Source organism: Chanos chanos, chromosome 8 (assembly GCF_902362185.1).
Source record: "Chanos chanos chromosome 8, fChaCha1.1, whole genome shotgun sequence".
Lineage (NCBI taxonomy): Eukaryota > Metazoa > Chordata > Actinopteri > Gonorynchiformes > Chanidae > Chanos > Chanos chanos.
The window spans coordinates 32296354-32320746 of NC_044502.1; the positions used below are offsets into that span (position 1 = coordinate 32296354).

Sequence of the window (24393 nt, forward strand, 5' to 3'; positions counted from 1 at the left end):
CTTGGTTGTATCACTTTGTCTCAGTGATTAAAAAGAGGAGCATAGATGGTAATATCAAGGATCAAACCCTTTCGGCAATAGATGCCATTTTGGCTTCTGAGTTCCATCCCAGTCGCGTAAACACATGTAGCAAGAGTAACGGTAACAAACATCAGGCTAATCTGTACACTCTGTGCGAGTCAGGCAGCACTGACAGACATGAGAAATCGCTCAATTCTCCTCATCTATCATAACTCTGTAGCAGTGCCAGTTTCCACCCCGATTCCCTTCATCCAGAACCTGTTATCAATTAGGCTGATAAGAGTTTAATACCATACATACACAGCGATAATCATCTTCATAGATAGATCATACACATGGAAATTACCTTTGTTCCCTAGAGAGCCCTAATTTGCCCATTGTTGACGGTAGGAATTTTGACTCCTCACTGCCTGGTGGTGGTGAAACAAGGAGGCCGAGAGTTATCGGGAAAGGGTCTTTGTTTAGAGAGTAATGGTGTATACCAAAAAGTCACTGTGTTTTCACTTTGATTTCAACATCTTAATTGCTAGAGTCATTTATCTCCTGTGGAGTTTACATGTCAGAACAGGGCGGTTATAAACAAAGTGTATTGGCCGTGGCGTTCTGAAGACACCGGCATATGGCGGACAGGGCCAGTGAGAGATAGAGATCTTTATGTAATTTACAGGCTTGTTTTAGACACTTGGGCTAGGCTCTGTGTGCTGGTGTAGGCCTCCCTCCTCCTCTGTCTCCACACAAGCATGATATAGTAACCTATCAGAGACTATGATATTATCAGCCCCACCTTTACCAGCAATGATGATTCAATTAAAAAGAGGCCATTTTCAGTTAAGGATGATGAAAAGTTATGTGTTTCATTTGGAATGGCTTAGATGGCTATCATGCATCGTCCACCTACATCAGCTATGCAGTTCTCTTGGCAGAAAGTGTATCTTACATTCCATGGACTTAGTGATAGCCACAGTAAAAGCTCCCTAAGACTGTGTGGCTAATTTAATCCAACTTCACCATGATTACCAAAGCTGCTCATAGAACATCGAAATTTGACAATGTTTGATCTGAACATTATTTTAAAAATGCTGATTTAAAGTAAACCTCTACGATGTGCGTACAACAGGGATGTACTTAAATCGAAAACCGCAGATCTGGAGTTCTCCATACGGCTCATGGAATGTGTGGAGTGAATGGTGGATCTTCACCTCAGTTGGGCTTTTTTTTTTTTTAAATGCGATGCCAAATCAAAGGGTATTCATATTCTTAGTACAGAAGAACATTTCACACCATTTGTGCTTTTGATCCTTAAGAATAACGTTAAACATAATTTGCAGACTTTTCTTTATTTTTCCATTACTCACTGTGAGAGGATACATGCACCTTGCTTATCAACTCAGTGGACGATTACAACAGCTTTCATGAGAATGTCAGCGAACCATTACAAATGACATCAAAACACAGGTTGTCATTACTCAGACCATAATCATAAATCCACACAACAAATAAAACAGATCTAATCTATAAGGTCTTCCCTGTGCAGGAACTTCTTTTCTTATATTGAAAACCATGCATTGATCAGAAAAAGGTCAGAGCAGTCGGTCCTCACTTCGCAGTCTTCATGTGTTTCTTTTTCTGATGAGATGATATGCTCAAGCAGCAGCCTCAAAACTGAGGACCCTCCTCCCTCACTCAAATCACGGGTGCAGTACTTTTTGGTTTTGCCATCATTTAGGATAACAGAAATCATGTCGCTGACAAAACTACAACTATTTGTGTACGAAGAACTGTCATACAAAGAATTCTCACTCTATGTATTTGTCACCACTTTTAACCAGCTAGCCACCAAGCTTGTGTTACAAGATGGCCATTCAACTACACTAACAAACCACCGTGCCTTACCCATACTGCTAGTATATTCATGAATGGAGATGATGATGCTGGATAGTAAAGTATCTGAGGTAGTGGATATAATGGCATAACAACACATAAATCATTAGAAATACTGTTCTTTCCAAAATAGCTTGAGTGGAAGGCGTGTGAGATGCAGTATGAGACATAGCCAGTCAGAAAAATTGACTACATGGAAGCCAAAAGCCAAATGTTGAAACACTCCAAAAGAATTTATCAAATATTTGGTTTTTTTGAATAATTACTTGATTGATGTTGCATTTGTGTGCATTTGTTCATGTTTGTCTTTTGAAGGTCAAGAATTTATGAGGTGAGATTTTCACATTTCAAGTATAACATGACGTGACAGGGCAAATGTGTAGTTTTTTGGAAAAAGATAGTTGTTCAATCAAACTAGAGTATTCCCATTAGATATGTCAAAATAGTTTTCAAAAACATGCTTTTCTAAAACATCAGGTAGAATTGTGTAGTTATCTTTATGACAAGGAAGTGTGAAGGCAATGTCTTGTTGACTTCTTATACACAATTACAACCAGACCATCCCACCCCACCCCCACCCCCGGCCCCTGTCCCTGTGGGCATTCCGGAATGATGTAATCCAACCACCATTTCAATCAAAATGTGTTTATCTTTAATTAATCACCAAACATGTGTATGGAGGAGATTATTCATAACTGTTTCTAATAAGAGCCATGCAGAGAAAGCTGTGATACTCATTTTCATCAGCAGAGAAAGTGGAACAGCCACATACCTCAATGCTACTTCAACACTAATTAAAGCCGAATTAAAAAAAAAAAAAAAAAAGAACCCCTCTTCCATCCAGAGCTATTCTGCTATTTTCAGTGCAGCAGCCAGATTGACTAACTTTTGATTGCTGCTGCTTGAACCGACTGACACTGCTTGAACTAAGAAGCAGCGATGGCAAAGATCTGAATGTACCAAGCAAAGAAAATAGAAACAGAAATGAAACAGGTATTCATCTTGATTAACTTGTAAAATAAAGTTAATTGTTTTGTGTGTGTATGCTTGTGTGTGTGTGTTTGTGTATGCGTATGCGTGCGTGTGCGTGTGTGTGTGTGTGTGCACGTGTGCATGTGTGTGTGTGCCTCAGAGAGGACCAGGTTTTACTGCATTGTAAAATTTGGGCCGGATTTATGGCTCCAACATTATGAGGCACTACTGTTCCCCTCCATTCATAATTCATTAAGTACTTCAATATTGACCAAGGCTATACAATCTGGTTTGTGTTAGTGTAAGCATGTATACATGTTCGGAAGATGCACTTGGAAGCTAATTATGAATGAGTGAAGTCCTTGGCAAGGACCATTACAGTTGATTGGGGGGACGTTTACGTCAATTATTTAATTCTGACAAATGTTTAAAGAAACAAGATTACATGTCAAGGATTTATTCTTGTTTGGATAAAAGATTGAGGTTTTTCCTAAACAAAAGCCAGAGAAATGATGGCCATATTTGATTGGGCCAATTGACTGCACAGGTTAAGCAGTCAAGCTGCACAAACATGTAATCAGATCGCTGAAACAGTAGGGCTTTTCCCACTCCGTGCTGCTGACCTTAAACAACATCTCATACTAATTCAAATTTTATTTAAATAAACAATAAATGAAATGAGACAAAAATACAATTAATTGGAAATGGAAGGTCTTGCGTAATGGAATTAAGAACTCGCGTTTGAATCACAGGATTTTTTTTTTCTTTTCTTTTTTTCCCCCAGGTCAGTCTTCAAAATATGGGAAAAGTTTAAAGCCCCCCAAAAGCAGCCCAAGAAATTCAAGCTTTAACCGCTTTCTCATGAGATAACGTCCAAATAAATTTATGTCAGCAAGGAAAACAGAGTAAAATAATTAAAATGATCTGCAGCGCAGATGCTTCCTACATCAGCTTAATTCTTCCTCCCTGAACGGCTGTTGGAGGAGTGTTTATAATTCTGAGGCAAGTGTCTCAGCCCCACTTCGAACTGCTGAGTGTATTATATGAAGCGACATCCCCCTAAGAGGGAGTTCTTCTTTGGCCGCTTATTGAAAAATGGAAATTTTTCCACATAAAGACACACTGGCGAACATGTGGTGGATCTAACAAAGGAGAGGGAGTGGGAGAGTCAGTGGAGGAAATGAGTGAGTGATGCGCTACGGCAGATGAAAGTAGTGGTAGAAAGACTGGGTATAGATGAGCGTGGAGCTGGGAGAGAGACTGGAAAATGTCAAGGATAACGGCAGCAAGTGCGTTCTCATCCTGAAAGTTTGCGTTCGCGTTTCAAAGGATTTGGTGCGAGACCTCTACGAGCGCTCTGGGAGCAAGACAACACGATGATTGAATAAGGAGCTGAACCTGAAGGGTTTGGAAAAGGGGGGAATGAAAAGAAAGAGGGACACAGTTTTGAGTTGTAGAGAGGAGAGGGACAAAGAAAGAAGGAAATAAAGAAAGAAAGAATGAAAGAAAGATGAAGAGTGAAAGAAGCGGGGATAAAAGGATCAAGCATCGAGAAAGAGTAATCAGTTGCAGTAGCCAGTAACAGGCCCCATAATGAACACATTAGATTCAAACACAACAAGCCAAATGTCCACTCCTACCAGGAAGCCAGCGGAGCACAGCAGCAGAGAGGAAGTCTGCCCGCTGGGCAGCCAATTACAAACCACAGCTTGAAAACATGCAGCTCTATGAACACAGCCTGGGTCCACACCACACCAGGCCCCACTGCATCCTCAACCCTGACATGAGCAGAAAATGCTGATAATGTGGGGAAAACGAATCATGAATATCAAAAGCACACACTGAGAAGCTGAAAATAAAACAGCACTGACAGACTGTGGACCACGGCCTTGGATTTCATTATAGATCAGAGAGAGAGCGAGCAAGCGAGCGAGAGAGAGAGACTGAGACAGAGATACCACATTGAAAGGATTGTCTCTGGGCTTCAGAAGTCAAAGAAACACAAGCAAGCAGACAACAGGACACCTACTCCAGGCTGCTCCCACAAAACACACTAAGCATGTATGAGAGCGCTTCTGTTGTATACAAATGCTGTTCAGCAAAGGCCACATGTGAATAGTATTACAAAGGATCAAAAGACATACACTGGCCTTCCTTCCTCCAGCCATGGTGGTAGGAAATGCTTGACAACATCCCTTGAGGGTCAGTGGAGAGTAGAACAGGACTCTGGAAAAAGTATGCCAGTTTCACAATTTGATGCCTTGTTAATGAGATTTTGAGGATAGAAAACAAGAGAAAGGAGAAAGGAGACCATACTGAGGGCTCTAAGGCAATTTTTCAAAGGGTTACATCTATAAAGTTTTCTCAGAACAGTTACACTGAAGCATATACCGATCTCACTTTGGGTGTTGTCTCTCGGAGAGGGCGACATGGAAAAGCATTTCAACTCAGAGCTTAAAACAATTAAACAATTTAAAAGAAGTTAAAAGCAGTATTTTACATTCTAAAGCAAGCATATCTCCATGCTCCCCAATGAAAACATATTCTGATGATTGAAAACCAATGACTCATTCATTGTGTATTCTTTTCTGTATTTTCCAATATTATTCATCAAGCTGTTGTGCTGCTAGGCGAGGAGCTGAACCGTCACATATGCCTCTCATAAGAACAGCATTGGTCATGAAGTTAAGGGTAGGCTCCAATGTGAAAATGAAGTTTGTATGGCAGGGGATATGTGTAATGAGACCAACATGCAGGCAGAGACACAACAGGCACACACACACACACACACACACACATACACGTACTCACACACACTCACACGCACTCACACACGCAGATGAAGGCGGGTGGCAGGGAAAGACTGTCTCATCATGTTTTTGGTGGATGCCCAACATGTGCTTGTCAGCTGGGTCTCCATCAATCTAGTTTGCTCCTGTCTGAGCAAAGTACTTTTAAAAGCTCAACACTGATCCACTTAGTAGTCCAATCTGTTTAGTAGACGGATGGCAACATTAAGCTTTAAAAACAACACATTCACATAATTTCTTCTGGTAAGAAAAACAAGGTTTAGACAAGCAACTTGACGAAATATAATAACCTAAGCTGATAATTTTTCACATTTTAAGCCTGTGTTCTTTAAAATACTATAAGCCTGCTGAATCAGAAAGCAAAAGAAATGAAAACTGAGAACATTTTTCAGGCTTTTGCTAATTGCACAATACTGCTACAGTAGTGTTCAGTCACTTAACACTAAATTTAAGTCAACTGTTCTACACATAGAGACTGACTCTGGCTTCTCTATGTTGTAGCAACCCTCACACAACGCCACAATACTGGGCTATGACTAATATTGTTGTTCTTCAAACTTTGGATTTTACTTTTCACCCACTCTGTTCACTTGGGCTTTTAACATTTTTTCCCCATTTTTCAGAACATCATTTAAAATCCAACAAAGGGATACATCTTTATTCAAACTGTAAATCAGGCATAGGAATATTCCCAGAAATCAAATCCTACCTAGTCAAAGGCCCCAAACCACACCAAAACAGAACTATCACCTAAAGAATCTGTCTCCTAAATGAAACCTTAAACAGAGAAATAGCTTAAATCAAACCCTGAGGAAGAAATCACCAAAAATCAAACCATGAACTGGGATATACCCTAATTCATACCTCAAATAAGGCAATACCTTGAATCAATCCCTATTTAAAAACACCATTTAAATAAGCATGCAGGAGCTCAGAAAAAGGCCTTAGTGAAAAGAGGAGGAGAACCCTTTGAGGTTGTTACTCTGTGAAGCAGGTGTTCTTTAAAGTCAAAATTGGGCACCCTGGGGTTGTAATGTGCCTCTTATTAGACAACCATTAAGCAATTATCCCATTTGGTTGCCAGGACCACAGACTGCTTGTGGCTTCACACATGGACATCTGAGGGTGTTGATGCATCCCTTCCAGAAGTTCCCCTTTCTGGCTCAACGTGCTGTCTTGTTCTTTTGTTCTCTTATTTTCCTCTACCTATTTTCAAACAGAAATAGTTTGTGGAAACAACAGCTGTGTTCGAACATGCCATTCCAAAGATTCTGATGGTAGTCTCCACTGGACCAGAGGCTGGTTGGGGAGTTCAAAGGGGAAAGCCCACAGGAAAGACCGATGAAAAGATGGGATGTGTTTCAGCAATGTAGCCCCTGTTGTGAATTGATGGCCATTGAGTGACATGACAAAGAATATTTTTTTCCTACTGTTGTCACCTCAAAATGCTAACAGAACGCATTCAGATTTTTTACTGAAATATGGCTTGTGGAACATCTGTTTTGATGTTTTGAACTACAGAGATCATTGATAGGACATGGATATTGCTGATGTATAAGATCATCCAAAAATGATGATGTTTAAAACTGACAAAAATTGTTGTGATTTTAGTCAATTCTGCTTTTTTTTGCCAATTGATTTTTGTTAGATTCAGCCCAATATGAACTACCTCTGTTCAACATATGCACACATTCTCTCACACACACACACACACAAACATCTGACAGTACACATATCTGTGGCTAGGTCAGAAGAGAGGAACACTGGTAGATTCCACCACACATTAGTCATGGCAGACCAGGGATCTTCATTGTTGCGTGTGTATTCTTAGACACCCGACATCCTGTCACAGGATGGCCCACCGTACGGCTCTGCTGCCGAACTTGACCAGTCGGCCTGGGATCAGAACCTTTTTACAAGCCCTCAACAGCTGAGGCCTGATCCGAGTTCCTTGTGTCACGGTGCATCCCCTGTCTGACTGACAGCAGCCTCCAAAACATCGGGTAGGGGCCTTGTTCCGGGAAGCTCCCCAAAAAAAGGTTTACACTTCAGCTTACAAGCAGGCATGCAATGCTCTCTCAGGTCATTGCAGATTTGTGGCTGTGCTTCCACAGCCCTGTCCAGGATTTTGGTGACAATCACAACCCTTTACACCCAACCCTCCAAGGACGAGTGTAACAATGAGCTTTTCCATTTCTCACAAACATCTTTGTCTAACTCTAGCTACAAAACCAAAAAAGTTTCATTGGCATTAAAAGGAAAAAAAAAAAAACCTCTTAAGGAAACTTAAAGAATTTTTTTTTCTTAGAGAGACAGAGATGAGAGATAGGAGCTGTGGTTATTTCTTTTGATTTTCTAGTCATGCTTTTCCAGTCACACCACATCATATATTGGACTATGTACAGTAGGGGGGATTCAGATACAATGTAATGCCCATAACTGTATAGTTGGAACAGTCTAATCCCACTAAACCTTTAAGTGCAGGCAGAGGAATACAAGTGTTGTGGTAGAAATTCTTGCGGAGGATAAAACCCTGAGAATAACATCAGAGGGGCCACAGTTATTTATGGAATGAACCGCAAGCTGTACACAGAAGTCAGCCGACCCACAACACAGATTCAGCGCTGTTTCCTGCTCTGAGAGAAAACACTCGCAGCCTCATGCTAACACTGGTGCTAACGCTCAGCCCAGCCAGCGGCTAAGACTATGACCCACTTCAAGTATTTTATTTTTACTTGAGACTTTTTAAAAAGAAACGAAACCTACACCTTTACATGGATGATAGATACATCTCTTTCTGAACTATTACTAAATCTACAGTAATGTATCCTACTGGCCCCCATGATAAATTCCAACAAATAGGTCGAATAATTCCAAGTATTCAATCGAATATTCAGACAAATATAAAATCAACCCTATGTGAAGATTCCATTAGATTAACTTCAAAAGTGTTTGAGTGTAATGCATTTAAATGAAAAGGAAAAAGACAACACAATCTGCCAATGGCCTCTAAGATCCACAGTCAAACAATATAGTTACTTATCCCACAGGAGGTCTCACCTTGCTAACGTCAACATGTTTTGCATGTAATAGAAAGCGATTTTAATTTGATGTACTTTGGGGAGGGAGACGAATCAAAGCAAATCGTCTTTGCCAAACTGTTGTTTCCACTGTTTTAACAGCGCACACTGATAAGTTGCATCACTAACCTTTTCATTGGCTGACCAAAAAAGTTGCACAGCTGAAGGGGGGGGAAAAAAAAAAGCAATTATGAGAGGATGCAATGGTCAGTCTAGGGAAATGTTTATGAATGCAGCGAGGAATGTTATACTGCCATTTATTGGATTAGTGCTGCTTCTCCATTTGTATAACAAATCCTCAGGATTTACTGTGTAAATAAATTTGCTGATTTGCGAGGATGAATGTACTCTCCCTTCCCCTTTCCATGATAGTGCGTTGGACCTGCACTCATTTAAAAAGAAGACAGAACGTGTGTTTTACTTCTACTGACAGGATGACACAAGCAGCTGAAATGATAAATTGAATTGAACACTTGCTGGCCTCAAATTATTTACACATGGCTTCATGTCTGTAGAACTCACCGAGCACTTTTTTTTTGGTCAAATTCCAACAAAATTCAGTCTTGGATAACAACGTCTAAAGCATGTGATCTTTACCGTATACTAATGTTATTTGCTGATTTCATTTAAACACTTAACACCTTTGCCAAGGGTCTGCTAATACTTTAATATTCACCCCTAAGGGCCTCTGAAACCCAGTCTGAAAACTTGAGTGGAAAGGTATAGGGTATCCATCCATATATTTGCTAATGTACAATGAACAGGAAAGACCCTTTTTTCTAGATGAGGATACTGTCTTGCTCACCAGGAGGTTGGGAGATGTGTAACATAACACACACTGCATCATACTAGACACACATTGGGAATTCCTCTTCAGAAAAGACAAATGACTCTCCTGCTGCCAACCTCAAGGAGCTCAGAAGCACGGAAGAAAAAAGAAAGAATGAAAAAAAAAAACCTTACAGCACTGCTCCAAATCCCTTGGCTCTACTTCCTTTTAATATTTAGGAAAAGCATCTCTATGGATTTGTGCATGAGAAACTTTGTAAAGAGGTTCTAAGGAAACCCTGTTGGACCAACACAAACTCACAAAGACAAAAGTTGTGAAACAACCAAAGCAGATAATGGACAAATGGTGTTCCATTTATTTCATACAATCACGATCCAGATTTTTCTTTTTTTTAGCATGTAGCATTTTTAAGGAGTGTGATGTATCTCCTCTGAAACACATCTCTTGGTCAAGGCGATGTTAACTGTTTCTTTTTGATCACTGTGATTTCTTTTTCCTTTTTTTTTTGTGAGCAATGTTTTTTTGCGTAACAACATTCATGTCTTCCATTTGGTGCACGATAAAACCTATGCTCATTCTGGCCAACCCTGCCTTCCCCTGGTACTCAGATGCACTTCCATCAATAAAAGAGTGTAAGCAAGAGAGAGAGAGAGAGAGAGAGAGAGAGAGAGAGAGAGAGAGAGCCAAGGTGGTATTGTTTTAATAGCACGTATGGAAAAATTCAAGAAATTTCATTGATCAGCTGTTCCCTTTGCAGATCCCTCTCAGTAATCTGTAAGCCTGAGCATTTGAGGAACATATTTTTACACCTTCTCAGTTCGGTTCCATACAGTGAATGCAGGCAGCCTTTACACAGTAGACTCTGATTTTTTTTCTTTCCCGCAAAAGAACACTCAAATTTCAACAATTTCAAAAGGCCTTGCATAAACTATATGAACTCTGAATTATGTATTTCAGTACATATATCTGTGCGTATATATATATATATATATATATATATATATATATATATATATATATATATATATATATATATATATATATATATATGTGTGTGTGTGTGTGTGTGTGTGTGTGTGTGTGTGTGTATATATATATATATATATACACACACACACACACACACACACACACATATGCACATACACACAAACACACATGATTATTTCTCCGTTAAATGTTCTTATTGTGTTTAGATATAGTGGTTGTTTTTTTGCCTGGTCATCATTAGTGAGCCTAACCGGCTCAAAAATGAAATTAGTCATGCTTGCTTGCATCTACATTTTAACAACATTAATTTGTTTAGCTGCGTTAGGAGCCTACTCTATTATATGACAGACTCAATATTAGAGCCATCCTTTAGAAATCTATCCACAACTCACAAATGTTGCATGTATATTTCATCACAACAAAAGTTGGGAAAGAAAATTTGCACAGTGAAATACAACAATAAAGCAAACAAACAATCAATTCATCTTTTTATGCTGTCGCCACCATTCCTCTTGTTTACCAAGGACTCTAACTGGAAACTGAGTGTGCGCAAGATCATGCGATTAGCGAGTACTCAACAATAATGTAGAAACTCAAGAACTGATGTAACTGCTCGAGTACTCGAATGCTCCAGTACTCTGTGCAGCCCCTAGTTCATATGTGATATTAGACTGGCTGTGTTCCCAAACAATGGCAATTCTGCCTTGCACCTTTTGCACACAGTTGGTCCTTCAAAAGGGTCAACCCCCGCAAAGCTCCAGGGCCAGATGGCATCCCTGGACGGGCTCTCAGAGTGTGCGCTGACCAACTGATGGAGGTGTTCACCAACATCTTTAACCTCTCCCTCAGTCAGTCCGTGGTCCCCACCTCCCTGAAGGCATCCACCATCGTTCCTGTCCCCAAGAAACTGATGGCCTCCTGTCTGAATGACTACCGCCCTGTTGCACTGACATCAGTCATCATGAAGTGCTTCGAGCGACTGGTTAAAACCCACATCTGCTCCTCCCTTCCTGACACCTTGGACCCTCTTCAGTTTGCATACAGACCAAACAGGGCTACAGAGGACGCCATCGCCATGGCGTTACACACCACGCTCACCCACCTGGACAAGGGGAATACTTATGTGAGAATGCTCTTCATCGATTACAGCTCGGCATTCAACACCATCATTCCCTCAAAACTCGTTTCAAAGCTCGCTGAACTTGGTCTAGCACCCTCCATCTGCAGCTGGATATTAGACTTCCTGACGGGCAGGCCCCAGGTGGTGAGAATTGGCAGTCACACCTCATCGTCACTGATCCTCAACACAGGCGCACCACAGGGCTGTGTGCTCAGCCCCCTACTGTACTCCCTGTTCACCTACGACTGTACTGCCAAGCACAGTTCAAATGTCATCATCAAGTTTGCTGACGACACGACCATCCTGGGCCTCATCACAGACAACGATGAGACGGCTTACAGAGAGGAGGTGAGGGCACCAACCAACTGGTGCCAAGACAACAACCTCTCTCTCAACGTCAGTAAAACAAAAGAGATGATCGTAGACTTCAGGAGACAGCAGAGGGGTGGGCACCTCCCCATCCACATTGGTGACGCTGAAGTTGAGAGGGCCAGCAACTTCAAGTTCCTCGGTGTACACATCACTGAGGACCTCTCCTGGTCGCTACACACAGACACCATGGTCAAGAGGGCTCGCCAGCGGCTCTATTTCTTGAGAAGACTGAGGAAGTTTGACATGAACGCCAGCATCCTCACCAACTTCTACAGGTGCACCATCGAGAGCTTGCTGACGGGCTGCATCACGGTCTGGTACAGGAACTGCTCTGCCCACAGCCGCAAATCACTACAGAGGGTGGTGGATGCGGCACAGCACGTCACAGGCAACAGACTCCCTGCCATTCAGGACATCTTCTACCAGCGATGTCTGTGGAAGGCTCACAGCATCATTAAGGACCGCAGCCACCCAGCACGCAGACTGTTCTCCTTGTTACCGTCTGGCAGACGATACAGGAGTATGGCTGCATGTACCACAAGACTTAAAGACAGTTTTTACCACCAGGCCATCAGGCTTCTGAACCCCCCCCACCCCCCCCCCTCCATTGGAGACTGGACTACCTACTTGTTGCACTGTCCACTGCTCAAGTGCACTGTTGCACTACTAACTTGCACTGCACTGTTTACCTTCACAGGTTACTGTGATTCACAATGTTTACATGATACTGCACTGACACTTACACTGGTACATAAAGCTGTACATCCCCCATGTGCAATACCGTTGTTCACACTCGCCACTTTAAACTTTAAATTTAAGCCTCCTTCACATGTATATAGTGTATATTTCATATTCTGTTCCATATTCTGTTATATTTATTGCGCACCCTCCTTGTACCTTCTTGTTCATTGCTCATACCTCTCTTTTTATATTTTCTTTCTTAGTTAACTCCTTTTATATATTTATAACTCTCTTTTATATTTTCTTTCTTAGTTAACTCCTTATTCTCCTACTCATTTTTTTTAAAACCCCTTGTTTTGCTCTTCTACTCCTTAGTGTCCTACTCTTTATTTATTTAAATCCCTATTGTACTCATTCTTACGACTAGTGTGCTCTTATTGCTGAGTTGACCTGTTTCTCTCTTCCCACACATTTCATTGTACCGTTGACCCTGTGTTAACCTACATATGACAAATAAACTCTTAAACTTAAACTAAACAGTTTTTGTTTTAGCCAGGTACTGGCCAGCTCTATCAACCCAGAATCCAAAATGAGCCCATACGTTGCTTTGTTTGCCCTTTCCCCAAAACTCTCCAATATTTTTGTCCACCACAACATTAGCCTAGCCTAGTTAACATACACCAAAACATAGCATGCATTGAGAAGGATGCAGAGAGCAAAAAACATAGCATGCAGAAGAGGTCACTCGCCAGATGCAGCAAATTAACATCATCCTGCCTCCTCCTACCAATGTGTCCCTTCCTCCAGCGCCAACGGCTGAGCCTTATCATCTGCATGATTACCCGGTTAAACTCCCTGATTGCTATGAGGGTGCACCCGTGGAATGTCACGGTTTTATCATTCAGTGCCAGTTATATTTTGCTCATCACCTCTCCCTTTCAGATTCTGTTAAAATCTCAACCATCATCTCTCGCCTGAAGGGGAGAGCCCTGCAGTGTGTGACCGCCATCTGGGAAAGAGGAGGGGAGGAAGTTTCCATCTATGAGTGCTTTGCAAAAACTTCTTCCATTCGGTGTTTGATCATCCTGCTGAGAGAAAGGACGTAGGTGAGAGGCTGCTCCAGCTCTGTCTTCCAGGCCATGTTGAACGATGTGCTGCAGAACATGCTGGGAAGATGTGTCATTGTTTACATCGACAACATCCTCATCCATTCCGCCACACTCCTGGAATACATTGCGCATGTTCACCTGTTCCTGTCTCGGCTCCTGCAACATAAGCTCTACGTGAAGGAAGAGAGGTGCGTTTTCCACCGGACCTCTGTCTCCTTCCTCGGTTACATGATTAGCCTCGAGGGAATGAGGATGGAGGAAAAAAAGATCAGTGCAGTGACAGCATGGCCAGAACCCAACACTGTGAAAGAGCTCCAGCTCTTCGCCAACTTCTACTACTGCTTCATCTGAGGTTTCAGCTCAGTGGATGGCCCCCTCTCAGTGCTCCTCAAGGGGCAGCCCAGATGGCTCTACTGGAACGATTTGGCCATGGCTGCCTTCTGCCAGCTGAAGGAGCGTTTCATCTCCGTTCCAATTCTGAAAATGCCCAACCCTCCAAAGCAATTCATGACTGAGGTGGATGCTTTCAACGCTGGTGTTGGGGGTGGTCCTGTCCCAGTGTCATGGTGAGCCACCAAAATTATAGCCATGTGCTTTTTTTTCCAGAAAGTTGTCCCCTGCCGAGAGAAATTATGTCGTGGGCAACCGTCAGCTGCTGGTGGTGAAGTTGGCACTCAAGGAGTGGTGACACTGGCTGGCGGGATCTCAGGAGCCATTCCTTGTCCTAACCAACCACCCCAATCTAGAGTACATCAGAACGGCAAAGCAGTTAAACCCTTGTCAAGCCAGGTGGGCCCTCTTTTCCACATGGTTCAATTTCTCCTTTACCTTCCGCCCAGGATCCAATGAAAAAGCTGATGCCCTGTCCCATATCCACAGGTCAAGTGAGACCTCCTCTGGGGACAAGACCAATGTTGCCCCTGCGTTGATCATCACTCCCATCCAGTGGAATATCAAGGAGGACATCCGAAGGGGCCTAAAGAGGGAACCTGCACCATTGAACTGACCCATGGATAAGACACAAGTTCCCTCCGCTCTGCGGGACAGGCTGATCACCTGGGCACACACTTCCCTTTCTTCGAGCAATCCCAGAATAACCTGCACCATTCAACTCTTCTCTGCCAAATATTGGTGGCCCACCCTGGCCTCTGACATGAGATGGTACGTCAGATCATGCTCCATCTGCACCACTACCTAGTACCCATGGGAGGTCCCTGCCAGAAAACTGCTGCCTCTACCCATATCGCAGAGACCATGGTCCCACATTGCACAGGACTTCATCACGGACCTCCCCCTGTCGGTCGGAAACACCACGGTCTTGGTAGTGGTAGATCGATTTTCAAAAGTCTGTCAGTTGATCCCCTTTGCCTCTCTTCCTTCTGATCTCCAGGATGTGGACGCCCCCTTCCACCACATGCTCCAGTGACCTCTTTGACCATGGCTCCCAGTTTACCTCCTGTGTTTGGAGGGCATTCATGGAGAGACTGGGAGTCACAGTAAGCCTCACATCCGGTCACCACCCAGAGTCCCACAGCCAGGCAGCACTGACCATCCAGGACCTGGGGAGGTTTCTACAGAGCTACTGCCCCCGCTGACAACATAACTGGTCACAGCTCCTGCCCTGGGCAGAATATGCTCAGAATTCCTTGCATCACTCATCAACCAGACTGACTCTATTCCAGTGTGTTCTTGGGTACCAGCCTCCCTTGTGTCCCTGGAACCTGAGCCAGACTGAGGCCCCAGTGGTGGACGTCCTCTGACAGAAGATCCAGGCCAATTGCCTCTGCAGGGAGTCTGGCCACCCAAAGAATCTGGTTCTCCACTCGGGATCTCCAGCTCTGCCTGCCTTGCCGAAAACTCAGTCCCCGGTTTGTGGGGCTATTTAAGGTCCTCCGGAGGGTCAACCCGGTTTCATATGCAGACCTCCAGGACACACCATCTCCCCCTCTGAAGATCAACGGCATGCCTGCTTATGCAGTGTGCACCCCTCTGGACTCCAGATGCCGTTGGAGCCGCATGCAGCACTTGGTGGACAGGGAGGGGTACAGTCCTGAGGAGTGATGCTGGGTACCCCTCTCGGACATCTTAGACCCCAACCTCATTGCCAAGTTCCACTGGGCCCACCCAGACTGACCCCCTCCTCACCTTTGGGGATGTCCCCCTGGCCAATGGCGCTACATGGCTGGAGCCGTGCGTTGTGGCAGGGGGTTGTTACTGTAACAACCTCGCCTCCTCTCACGATGACTTCAGCTATTCAGCATCACCGGTTTACTTTTCATTGCCCTGATCACCACTCATCTCCCGTACCTGTTCTCCCATTGATTTCACTGTTTTACTCCCCTATTTATTCCCTTCTGTTTAGCAACTTCGGTGCAAAGTCTACAGTTAACATGTGTAGTTTGAGCATTACTCTGTTTCCCGAACTCTGTCTGACGAGCTCCATTGCCCGAACTCTGCCTGATGAACTCTGTTTCCGAACTCTGATTGCAAACTCTGATTGTCTGTATCCTGCCTGTTTCCCAAACCTGTCTGAATCCTGCCTGATTCCCATTTGTTTCTCTGCTCTGAAGGCCTGTTTGTTTCTGTTTGGACTTTGCCTGTTTGTTAGTAAAAGCCCCTGTTATTCCGCAATTGCATCTAGCCCTCTGGCTCATTCCTGACAAGAACTGAGATGTCCAAGCGATTTTAAATTTACTTTCAGCCTAAATAAAGAGAATGAGCATCTTATATATGAGGTAACATACTGTGATCCGCCTTCAGACAGAAGAGCAGAAGAGACACTATTGGCCCTAAAAACCAATCAGCACTCATGGTTCACCAAACAAGCTAAGTACTGCAGAAACACCCATCTTATTACCCTGCAGTAAAAACTGGTGGCTTTCCTATGGTGGTGGTTAAACATTAAATACACACTTTGCACCAGCATCAGATAAATAAATAAATAAATACTCTAGTGGGAACTTTTTTTGGGAATCCCTGGTCTCGAAGTCTCTGGCCACTGTGTGCATGTGGGAGGTTGAGTGGTCGCTGGCAGTGCTAAAGGCCCGTCCCACTGTGGCCTGCAGCCTGGCTGGTTAACTCGGCTCTCTCATGCTGTTACGAACTGGCAAGGCCCTTGTCTGTGGCCTGAAGAGCCACCCACCTCTCTCTACAGAACTTCACATGTGTCAGCAGCTCCTCTCGCTGGTGTAAACAAACTGGAAAACAGGGACGTTTGGCTGGGGATGAAAGTGAGGAATGGGCTGACTGTGAAGTGGGGTTTCCCCTTTACGCGTGTGTTGTGATACAGCAGTGTGTTCTATAAGCATAGTAAGAAAGAAGACAAAGAAAAAGAAATGGGCTAGAGGACAAGGAAAAAAGGTGTAAACTGAGGAAGAGATTAAAAAAGCACCAATGTTATGTTATAAATCGGTGGCTATGGAGAGTATTTTTAACAGTTACAGCTATTGTGCAAAGTACTTTGTGCTATGGTTTTGGATAATATAATTGCCCTGAGATACAGAGACTCCATAAAATACTAAAATGTTTGAAAAGTTCATTTTATGAACTGAAATTATGTCATTGCCTCAGCTCTATTACCCTGCTATCTCCAAGGTATTTGTATATTTCTAATAAAAACACACAAACAAGGTTTAATCCCATGGTGAGTATGCAATGTAAATTTCAGAAATATCAGGATTTAAATATAACATTTATGGTCAGTCAGTTAAGGCAAAGCACGTGTTTATCCATGTTGGAAGAAGATTTTCAAAACTCCATTTTCTAAACCCAGCAAAAGAAGAAAAAAAAAAAAAAAAAACAAGGGGGGGGGGGGTGAGAGGGGAAAAAAGGAGGTGGGAGATAAGTCACTACAACAGTATGTTTGAGCTCAGCACTGCCCAATACTGTTACAGAGCTGTCAAATGTGTGAAGGTCATCTTCTCCAAAACCAGATCCAATGTTTACATCACAAGGTGCGATAGATGACAGACAAGCGTTTCTCAGTTACCAAAGAAACAATCCAAATTTAAATGCTTTCTGACCTGAAAAAACAACTTGAGGGCAAGTGTTTTGTCGCAATCATATAAAATAAGAGAATCAATATTTTTTCATAGAGAAGTTTTAATATATCAGTGTGCACCACCCTGCTGGAACAGTTACTTTGAGCCACTTCACGTGTGAAAATATTGACATCTAAGGGTATCTCAAAGCCCCTTTAAAGTGACAAGTAATTCAAATGAAATTCAAGCAAATGGGTCGCGTTAGTCAAACTCCTCTGCTTACAAGAAGCTTTCAATTAAATGTTCCATGAGCAAGTTCTCAATGGAAAATGAGCCGGAGAGAGGGGGGAACGAGAGAGAGAGAGAGAGAGAGAGAGAGAGAGAGAGAGAGAGAGATCTGTGAGATTTTACAGAGAGACCTAACCACAAGAAAGCCAAAGCATGGCGTGCTGGACATTCCGAGCCTGTGCTCATGTAACTTGGAAAAATCCCTTTTTTTGAGTCAGAAAAATGATTTCAGCTGTGTAAATTGACAGCGGCCTTCTAGCAGGAGAGTCTGAGCAGAGTTCCCTGGGCATTACGTTGTAATTCCTGCTCCTAAAGCCACTAGGAACTTCTTCCGTTAGGAACCCATAGATCTTTTTATGATCAACGCAGTGGTGCTAATTGTTTCCAAATGAGAGCAAAGCTATGATACACTCTCCAGGGGTGAATGGGCTTAAGTATTTGCCTTTCACTAAATGGTCATCTCAATAAAAAAAACACACATGAAAATGTGGCAGATAAAACAATGATGAGCAATGCTACAGAGTTTACAGTACAGCCCTGCAATCCAAAATGCACAATCTGCACAATAATGTCATAAACAATAAACACAACACAAGCTATCAACAATCAAATGTTGTGTGTAAACTATCCAATTACCGTACAATAACATAATGGCAAGTAGGTAATTAGATGTCACATTATTTCATAGGCCTCTCAACATTGGCTTCATCTGCATTTGTGAACATTCAAAAAGTCCCATGGTATACCTCACACTTACTTATAACACCTAACATGAGTTTTTATTATTAATGTATATTTAATTAAATACAATTATATTTATATATTCCTCCATTTTCAGAAATGAATGTTCAGTATTTCACAGTTTTCTGTGAATCTACATGGGGCTTTGACACTTTTCTTCAAAGTGTAGTACAACCCTTTGGTTTCAAACATATTGAAGCAATCATTTAATGTAGACACTCTGCCTTACCAAATCAGTCTTCAATTATGACAAAGGGTATAATTAGTGGTTTAAGTAAACACAGACATTGTGAATGGCTACCGGCAATCACAGCCTGAGGATGTCAAAACAGCCACAGCTCACTTTTTCTCACGATAAAAGCGACAATCACACTTTCCTACTGTGCATATATTACTTGTCGGCACTTTGATCCTCTTGCCTAGTTCAGCGGTTGTAGTGATGCATGGGCTAAGAGAGCAAGTGGCAATTCAGAACCTCAGTGTTCTGAGGGCAGGGACAGTCTTGGTCAATCTGCTTCTATAAGAGAAAATGACTCTGCAATGTGGTTTTGACACACCAGTGGGGGTTTTGTTTGCCTTGGGGGTGGTCTGTGTTCCAAATCAACACATCATCGCCCGTGGCGTATAGGGAAAGCAAATAAATAAATAAAAGGAAAGAGTTTCAACAATAGCAACGTGCGAAAACTTTCTTTACTATCTGTCACTACAGAGATTCTCTCCACGCCAGACAGACACAAACACTGTGGACTGGATTTGTTTTATTGGTGTTTTTCACTGTGCTCAGAGACAAACAATTAAGATGATGCAATGTTTCCAGCAACAAGCTAACGCCTTAACTGTTTGGGCAATGCTCGGAGAAGCCTCCATAATTCAGCAAACAAAGAAACAAAAGGAGAGACGCTCCACGACAAAGAAATCGCCCATAAGATAAGCTCACTCACTACTGTCATCTAATGCTGAAACAAATGCTCTGTTTGTTCCGGGAAACTTGAAAACAAATCATTTACTCCTGTTTAGACAAACTTTTATAGGAGCGGAGTGCTCCAATTCAAACACAGTGAGCTTCCCATCTACATATGGAAGTAGCTTTTTTCGCACTTTCAGCGGCCCTTCCTTTGCACAAATGAAGTTATACACGCAAGAACAATATTCCTTTACTAATGCAATCATTGTGAAATATATAACATTATAATATGATTGAAAGATGTAGATGGTGTCCAATTGGAAGCCATGGAGATCTGGTGTGTTCACAACACTTTATATGTCTCAAATGGACAAATGGTTTGGACAAAATAGGACTTAAGTTTCAAAAAGAGGCCAATTCAAAAACATGGGCTTCAGCTTTTCTCATTTATTTTTACTTTGTTTGCCATTTCAAGGCTCTCCGAGCTGCTAGCGCTGAGCAGTGTCATTAAATATCAATCATTTGGATTCCCAACACTCTTTCTACAGGGAAATAACTGACTCAGTTCAAAATTACTCTGGTCCTGTGGGCCATAAGAGAAGTTCAGATTTTGAATGATTTCTGTTATTGATGTCTTATGACAGCTTAAGAAACCACTTGCTGTTGTTTTGCAATATATTACACTGAGTTAGACGAGATGGCAGTGGTTACAAAGTTGACAGACCTTGGTGCTTTCTAAAAAGGCGGTTCATGGTTCATTGCTTCAACAACTCTGTGTAGACTAAAAGCATGAAACTTAAGAAATTATGGGGATGGTAGAGTACGTCCAGTCCCTAATAACCGCCACTTAAAGCATTTGTAACATGTCATTTTAAGCTTCTATGCACATGTGGCTGAGGTCTCAGGAGACTTGGGGGGGGGGTGAGGGTGAAAGAAGCTAGAGAGAGAAAGAGACTTACTGGTAGATGTCCTTGCGGAGCACAGTGCGGGTGAGAGGGTTATCTGCCTGTGGGGCCATACTGACTGAACCAATCTTCAACACCAAAGTGTCCTCCTTTTTCACATGTGACTCTGCAGTGACAAAAGGAAAAAAAAAACATTTAACTTGCTAATACATCTGCAGTTCCACTATGTGGGTATACTTCAACAGCACGTAGAGTGCCAAATATTAAAGCTGTTGTCACTTTTCATCAGGGAAAAAAAAAAAAAAAAAAACTCCTTCTCTAAGCTGACCAAACTGAAAATGATTAGCTATGTAGTTACTCAAAGCAAGAGGCAAAGAGTAAGACCTAGTGGGTTTAAAGTTGTGTCTAAAGAAACACTGTCAATCACAAAGCCCTTCAAAATGTACAAACACTTCATCTTTAACTAGGGGTGAACCTGCATCCGATGTGAATACAATTCTGCTTTCAGTGGATGTAAACATTCAATGCCAGACTTAGTTATGCCCTGTCCGTGTTCTCACCACTGTGTGTCTCCTGTGGGCCTGGGCAGAACACTCGAATAACACTGGTGTTGACATAAATGAGAGGCAGGCTGCTGGAGGTGAGGGCATGGCCCCTCATAGGCTGCCCCACCGAGTGCCCACGCTCCCTGATGGGCCGCCGCCGGGGGGGAGTCGTGCGGAAGATGCCAGCGATGGTGGCCAGCAGGGGGCAGGACAGAACCAGGTCAAAAGGTTGGGCTGTGAGCAGTATCTCATGCAGGTGCTGTGGCGACCCGTCCGTGGTGCTCTCACTCATCCGTGGCGGGCTCAGAACGGCGCCACGTGAACCTCGCTCCTGGCGGGCCGTCAGCTTGTGCCGCACATTGCGTGTAACCGCCTGCGTGTAGGTAACTGATAGAAAACCATGCTGCTGATGCGACACCTCCAGGGCTTTGGCGGCAGTCTGCACACCATAAGAAACAACAAGGTAAATGGTTATATCTGTGCCTACATGGACATGAGTTAGCATTACAGTAAAACTGACTAATTGAAATCATCTACACAGAAGTGAACTTAAAATTGACATAAACTATGACCATGTTAATAGCAGAATAATTGTACTGCTAATTAAAGGACATGGAGGATTGTAGTCTAAAAAAAAAAAAAAGACTTATATTTGCTTCAAGCACAGCATCAGGCAGAACTAGAGATATTTGCACTTGGGCATTTACAGCAAATATTAAGCATCCTGGGGCACTGAACTACTGTAAGAGCATTAAAAATTAATTTGATGAACTGCAAGCTAATAAGGTAGCAGCATTTTGGATTTGATTTATGGTGAAAATCAAAGCATAGTCTTCTGATCTAACAGCCACAAAAACATTAAGAGAACTTAATCACAAGAGACCAGAGAGAAGAGAGCAACTGATCTGAACACCTGTGAATTATACCAGTGTTAACTTTCATTAGCCTTGTTATTTCTCTAAGGTAGAGACAAATATCTCAAACTTACAACCTGTAATTATTATGGAGAATCTATGCCAAAGAAGGTGAAGTCGCATTCAACAGTATTTTTAGTCTGAGCATCTTTTTATGCTCTTAAAGTAGGCTCTTCAAGCCTAGTGATGTGATTTTATTCTTGGATGATTTAAATCATATGTCAGAAATGACCAGACTTGCAGATTACCAGGGATTTGCATTGTTTAAGGGCATAGATTGGATTCCTTGGCTGCCAAGGCTAATGGAAGCTAATGAATTGGATGAGTGGTAGAGAAGCTAAGGGTTCTTACAGGAGGAAAGAAGCCAGAGAAGTGGCTGAAAGGGTCCTGCTTGCTGACGGGTCGAACAAGCACTGTGCGTCTGTTCAGCTTGTCAGTGCAAGAGAGAACCACCCCAACGTAGCGGCCCACACAGGAGGGGCTCTCCTTGGGGCTGTCAAGTGGTTTTGGGGGAGAAGGGGGGGGGGGGGTGAAAAAACAGAACAGAGGTGAAAAAAAGAAAGAAAAAAAAAAGCAAAGATGCAGAGAATTAGAAGGAAATCCCCTGTTTTTATTTTGTTTTATTTTTGTTTTCTTTGACATGAGGTCCAACTGGTACAAATGAACAGAGGGCTGGTAAGAGCCTGAGGCAGACAAGATAAAGTAATGATGGCCTTATGCTCTAGAGATCACGTCGATGTTCCCAACATGTAATCCTTTGGTTGAAAATATGGACACTGTCCTTGTAATCTTAAATGTTGCCTTTTCCTTGTATCTTTACCTCTTTGTCGCAGATGTAAAATACTACAATAGCAACCTAATACACAGCATCTAGACAAAGCCTTGGCTTTTTTAGAGCAATGATTCATCAAATCCAGCCACAAAAGTATATGTGGAGAAGGAGAAAGTGCCATTTAAGTGTACTAGGACAGTACCAATTATTGAAATACCACTGGTTTTGTTACTGTGGTCAAATTGCTGGAGGCCTTTGAGGGGCCACGGGCAATGAGTGAGCATAAGGTCATCGGATGAGGAAAGTGTCATTGACTCAGAACAGGAACACAGTGACCATGACGGCAGCTCCTAATCAGAAACTGAAACACGTTTAAACTGATTTCAGACGGCCTTTCTGCCATTAGCAACTGGAGAGAAATGTAAAACCCATAGAAACAAAGACACCTCCAGTGTTTAAGCTAAAATTCATATTTCAAGTGGCTTTAATACTGAACACTAGGAGCAGGTTGAACTATAATGTGGAATGCCAATGATACTATGTAGACACCAAGGAACCACCTGACACTGTGTAACTGAAGGTGTTTTGCTGCTGTATGGTTCATTTCCCTCCCAGTGTAGGCAGAGATGACTTGGCTGATTAAGCGGCAGAATTATCCAGGACAGCGCACTGTTTTTCACGAGGACCTCACCACTATTTTCTCCTTGCACTGTAGAATGACTCCTTCAAAATGGCCAGCGCACCAGCCTTCGCCTGGCCTGCAAGACACAAGCCCATCTCCTCTGAAGACATGCTGCTAACTGCTGACTTTGACATGATGTCCTGATTGCAAGCTTTCAATAAGCACATCTAAGAATCCTAAATTCAGTCCATGTTAGTTTCATTTTCAACAGTTTTCTTTAGTTTTATATACCATTATAGTTGCCACATAGAGTGGTGGTGGTGGGGGGGGGGGCACTGAAGAGGAGATTTGACTCATGGGTAGTGAGGATGTCCTTCTGACCCACACCAGGGTGACAGCTAAGTGGATTACACTTTGCTTAACAGATAAAAACAAATCTGAGAGTTTCATGTTTGGAAAGAATTTCAGTAGGCTAGGGCCAATCATGGAGTCAGAGAAACTCCCTTCGTGTTTACAGCAATGAGTGATGATGATCAAATCACAGACTGAAAATGATTTTGAAGACTTTTTGGACCTGGATGGAAAAAAGGCAACAGCCAAGTTATGATCCCAAACTGAGTCATGATTCCCATCATTTATAGTTTTTTTTCCACAAATTATTCAGATTTCCCCCTCTCATTCTGCTCTTTCCAATAATGTTATATGACACAAATTCAGACTTTATTTTCATATGTATAAAATAATAATAAAAAGATTGTTTTGACAAGCTACTGTTCTGAGTAAAGACAATATTAGCTGTTTCAAGCTCTCATAGATCTAACTGCTTATCCAAAAAAGCGCCCAGCTCCTTGTCTTCTTACTTTTATCCCTATAAATTATACTTTTACTATAATATA

At 42.5% G+C, this 24393-nt stretch overlaps 1 protein-coding gene across 1 annotated transcript in view; it reads right to left on the reverse strand.

Annotated features, from left to right (window-relative positions):
* The window catches only part of vps13b (vacuolar protein sorting 13 homolog B), a 256450-nt gene that overhangs the window by 86690 nt on the left and 145367 nt on the right, over positions 1–24393 (reverse strand). Inside the window, exons 27-29 of the mRNA XM_030781914.1 lie at positions 22455–22596; positions 21205–21628; positions 20699–20810 (exon numbers count right to left, since the gene is read on the reverse strand). Of these exons, the coding sequence (XP_030637774.1) occupies positions 20699–20810; positions 21205–21628; positions 22455–22596 (678 nt within the window). The remainder of the gene's footprint in view (positions 1–20698; positions 20811–21204; positions 21629–22454; positions 22597–24393) is intronic.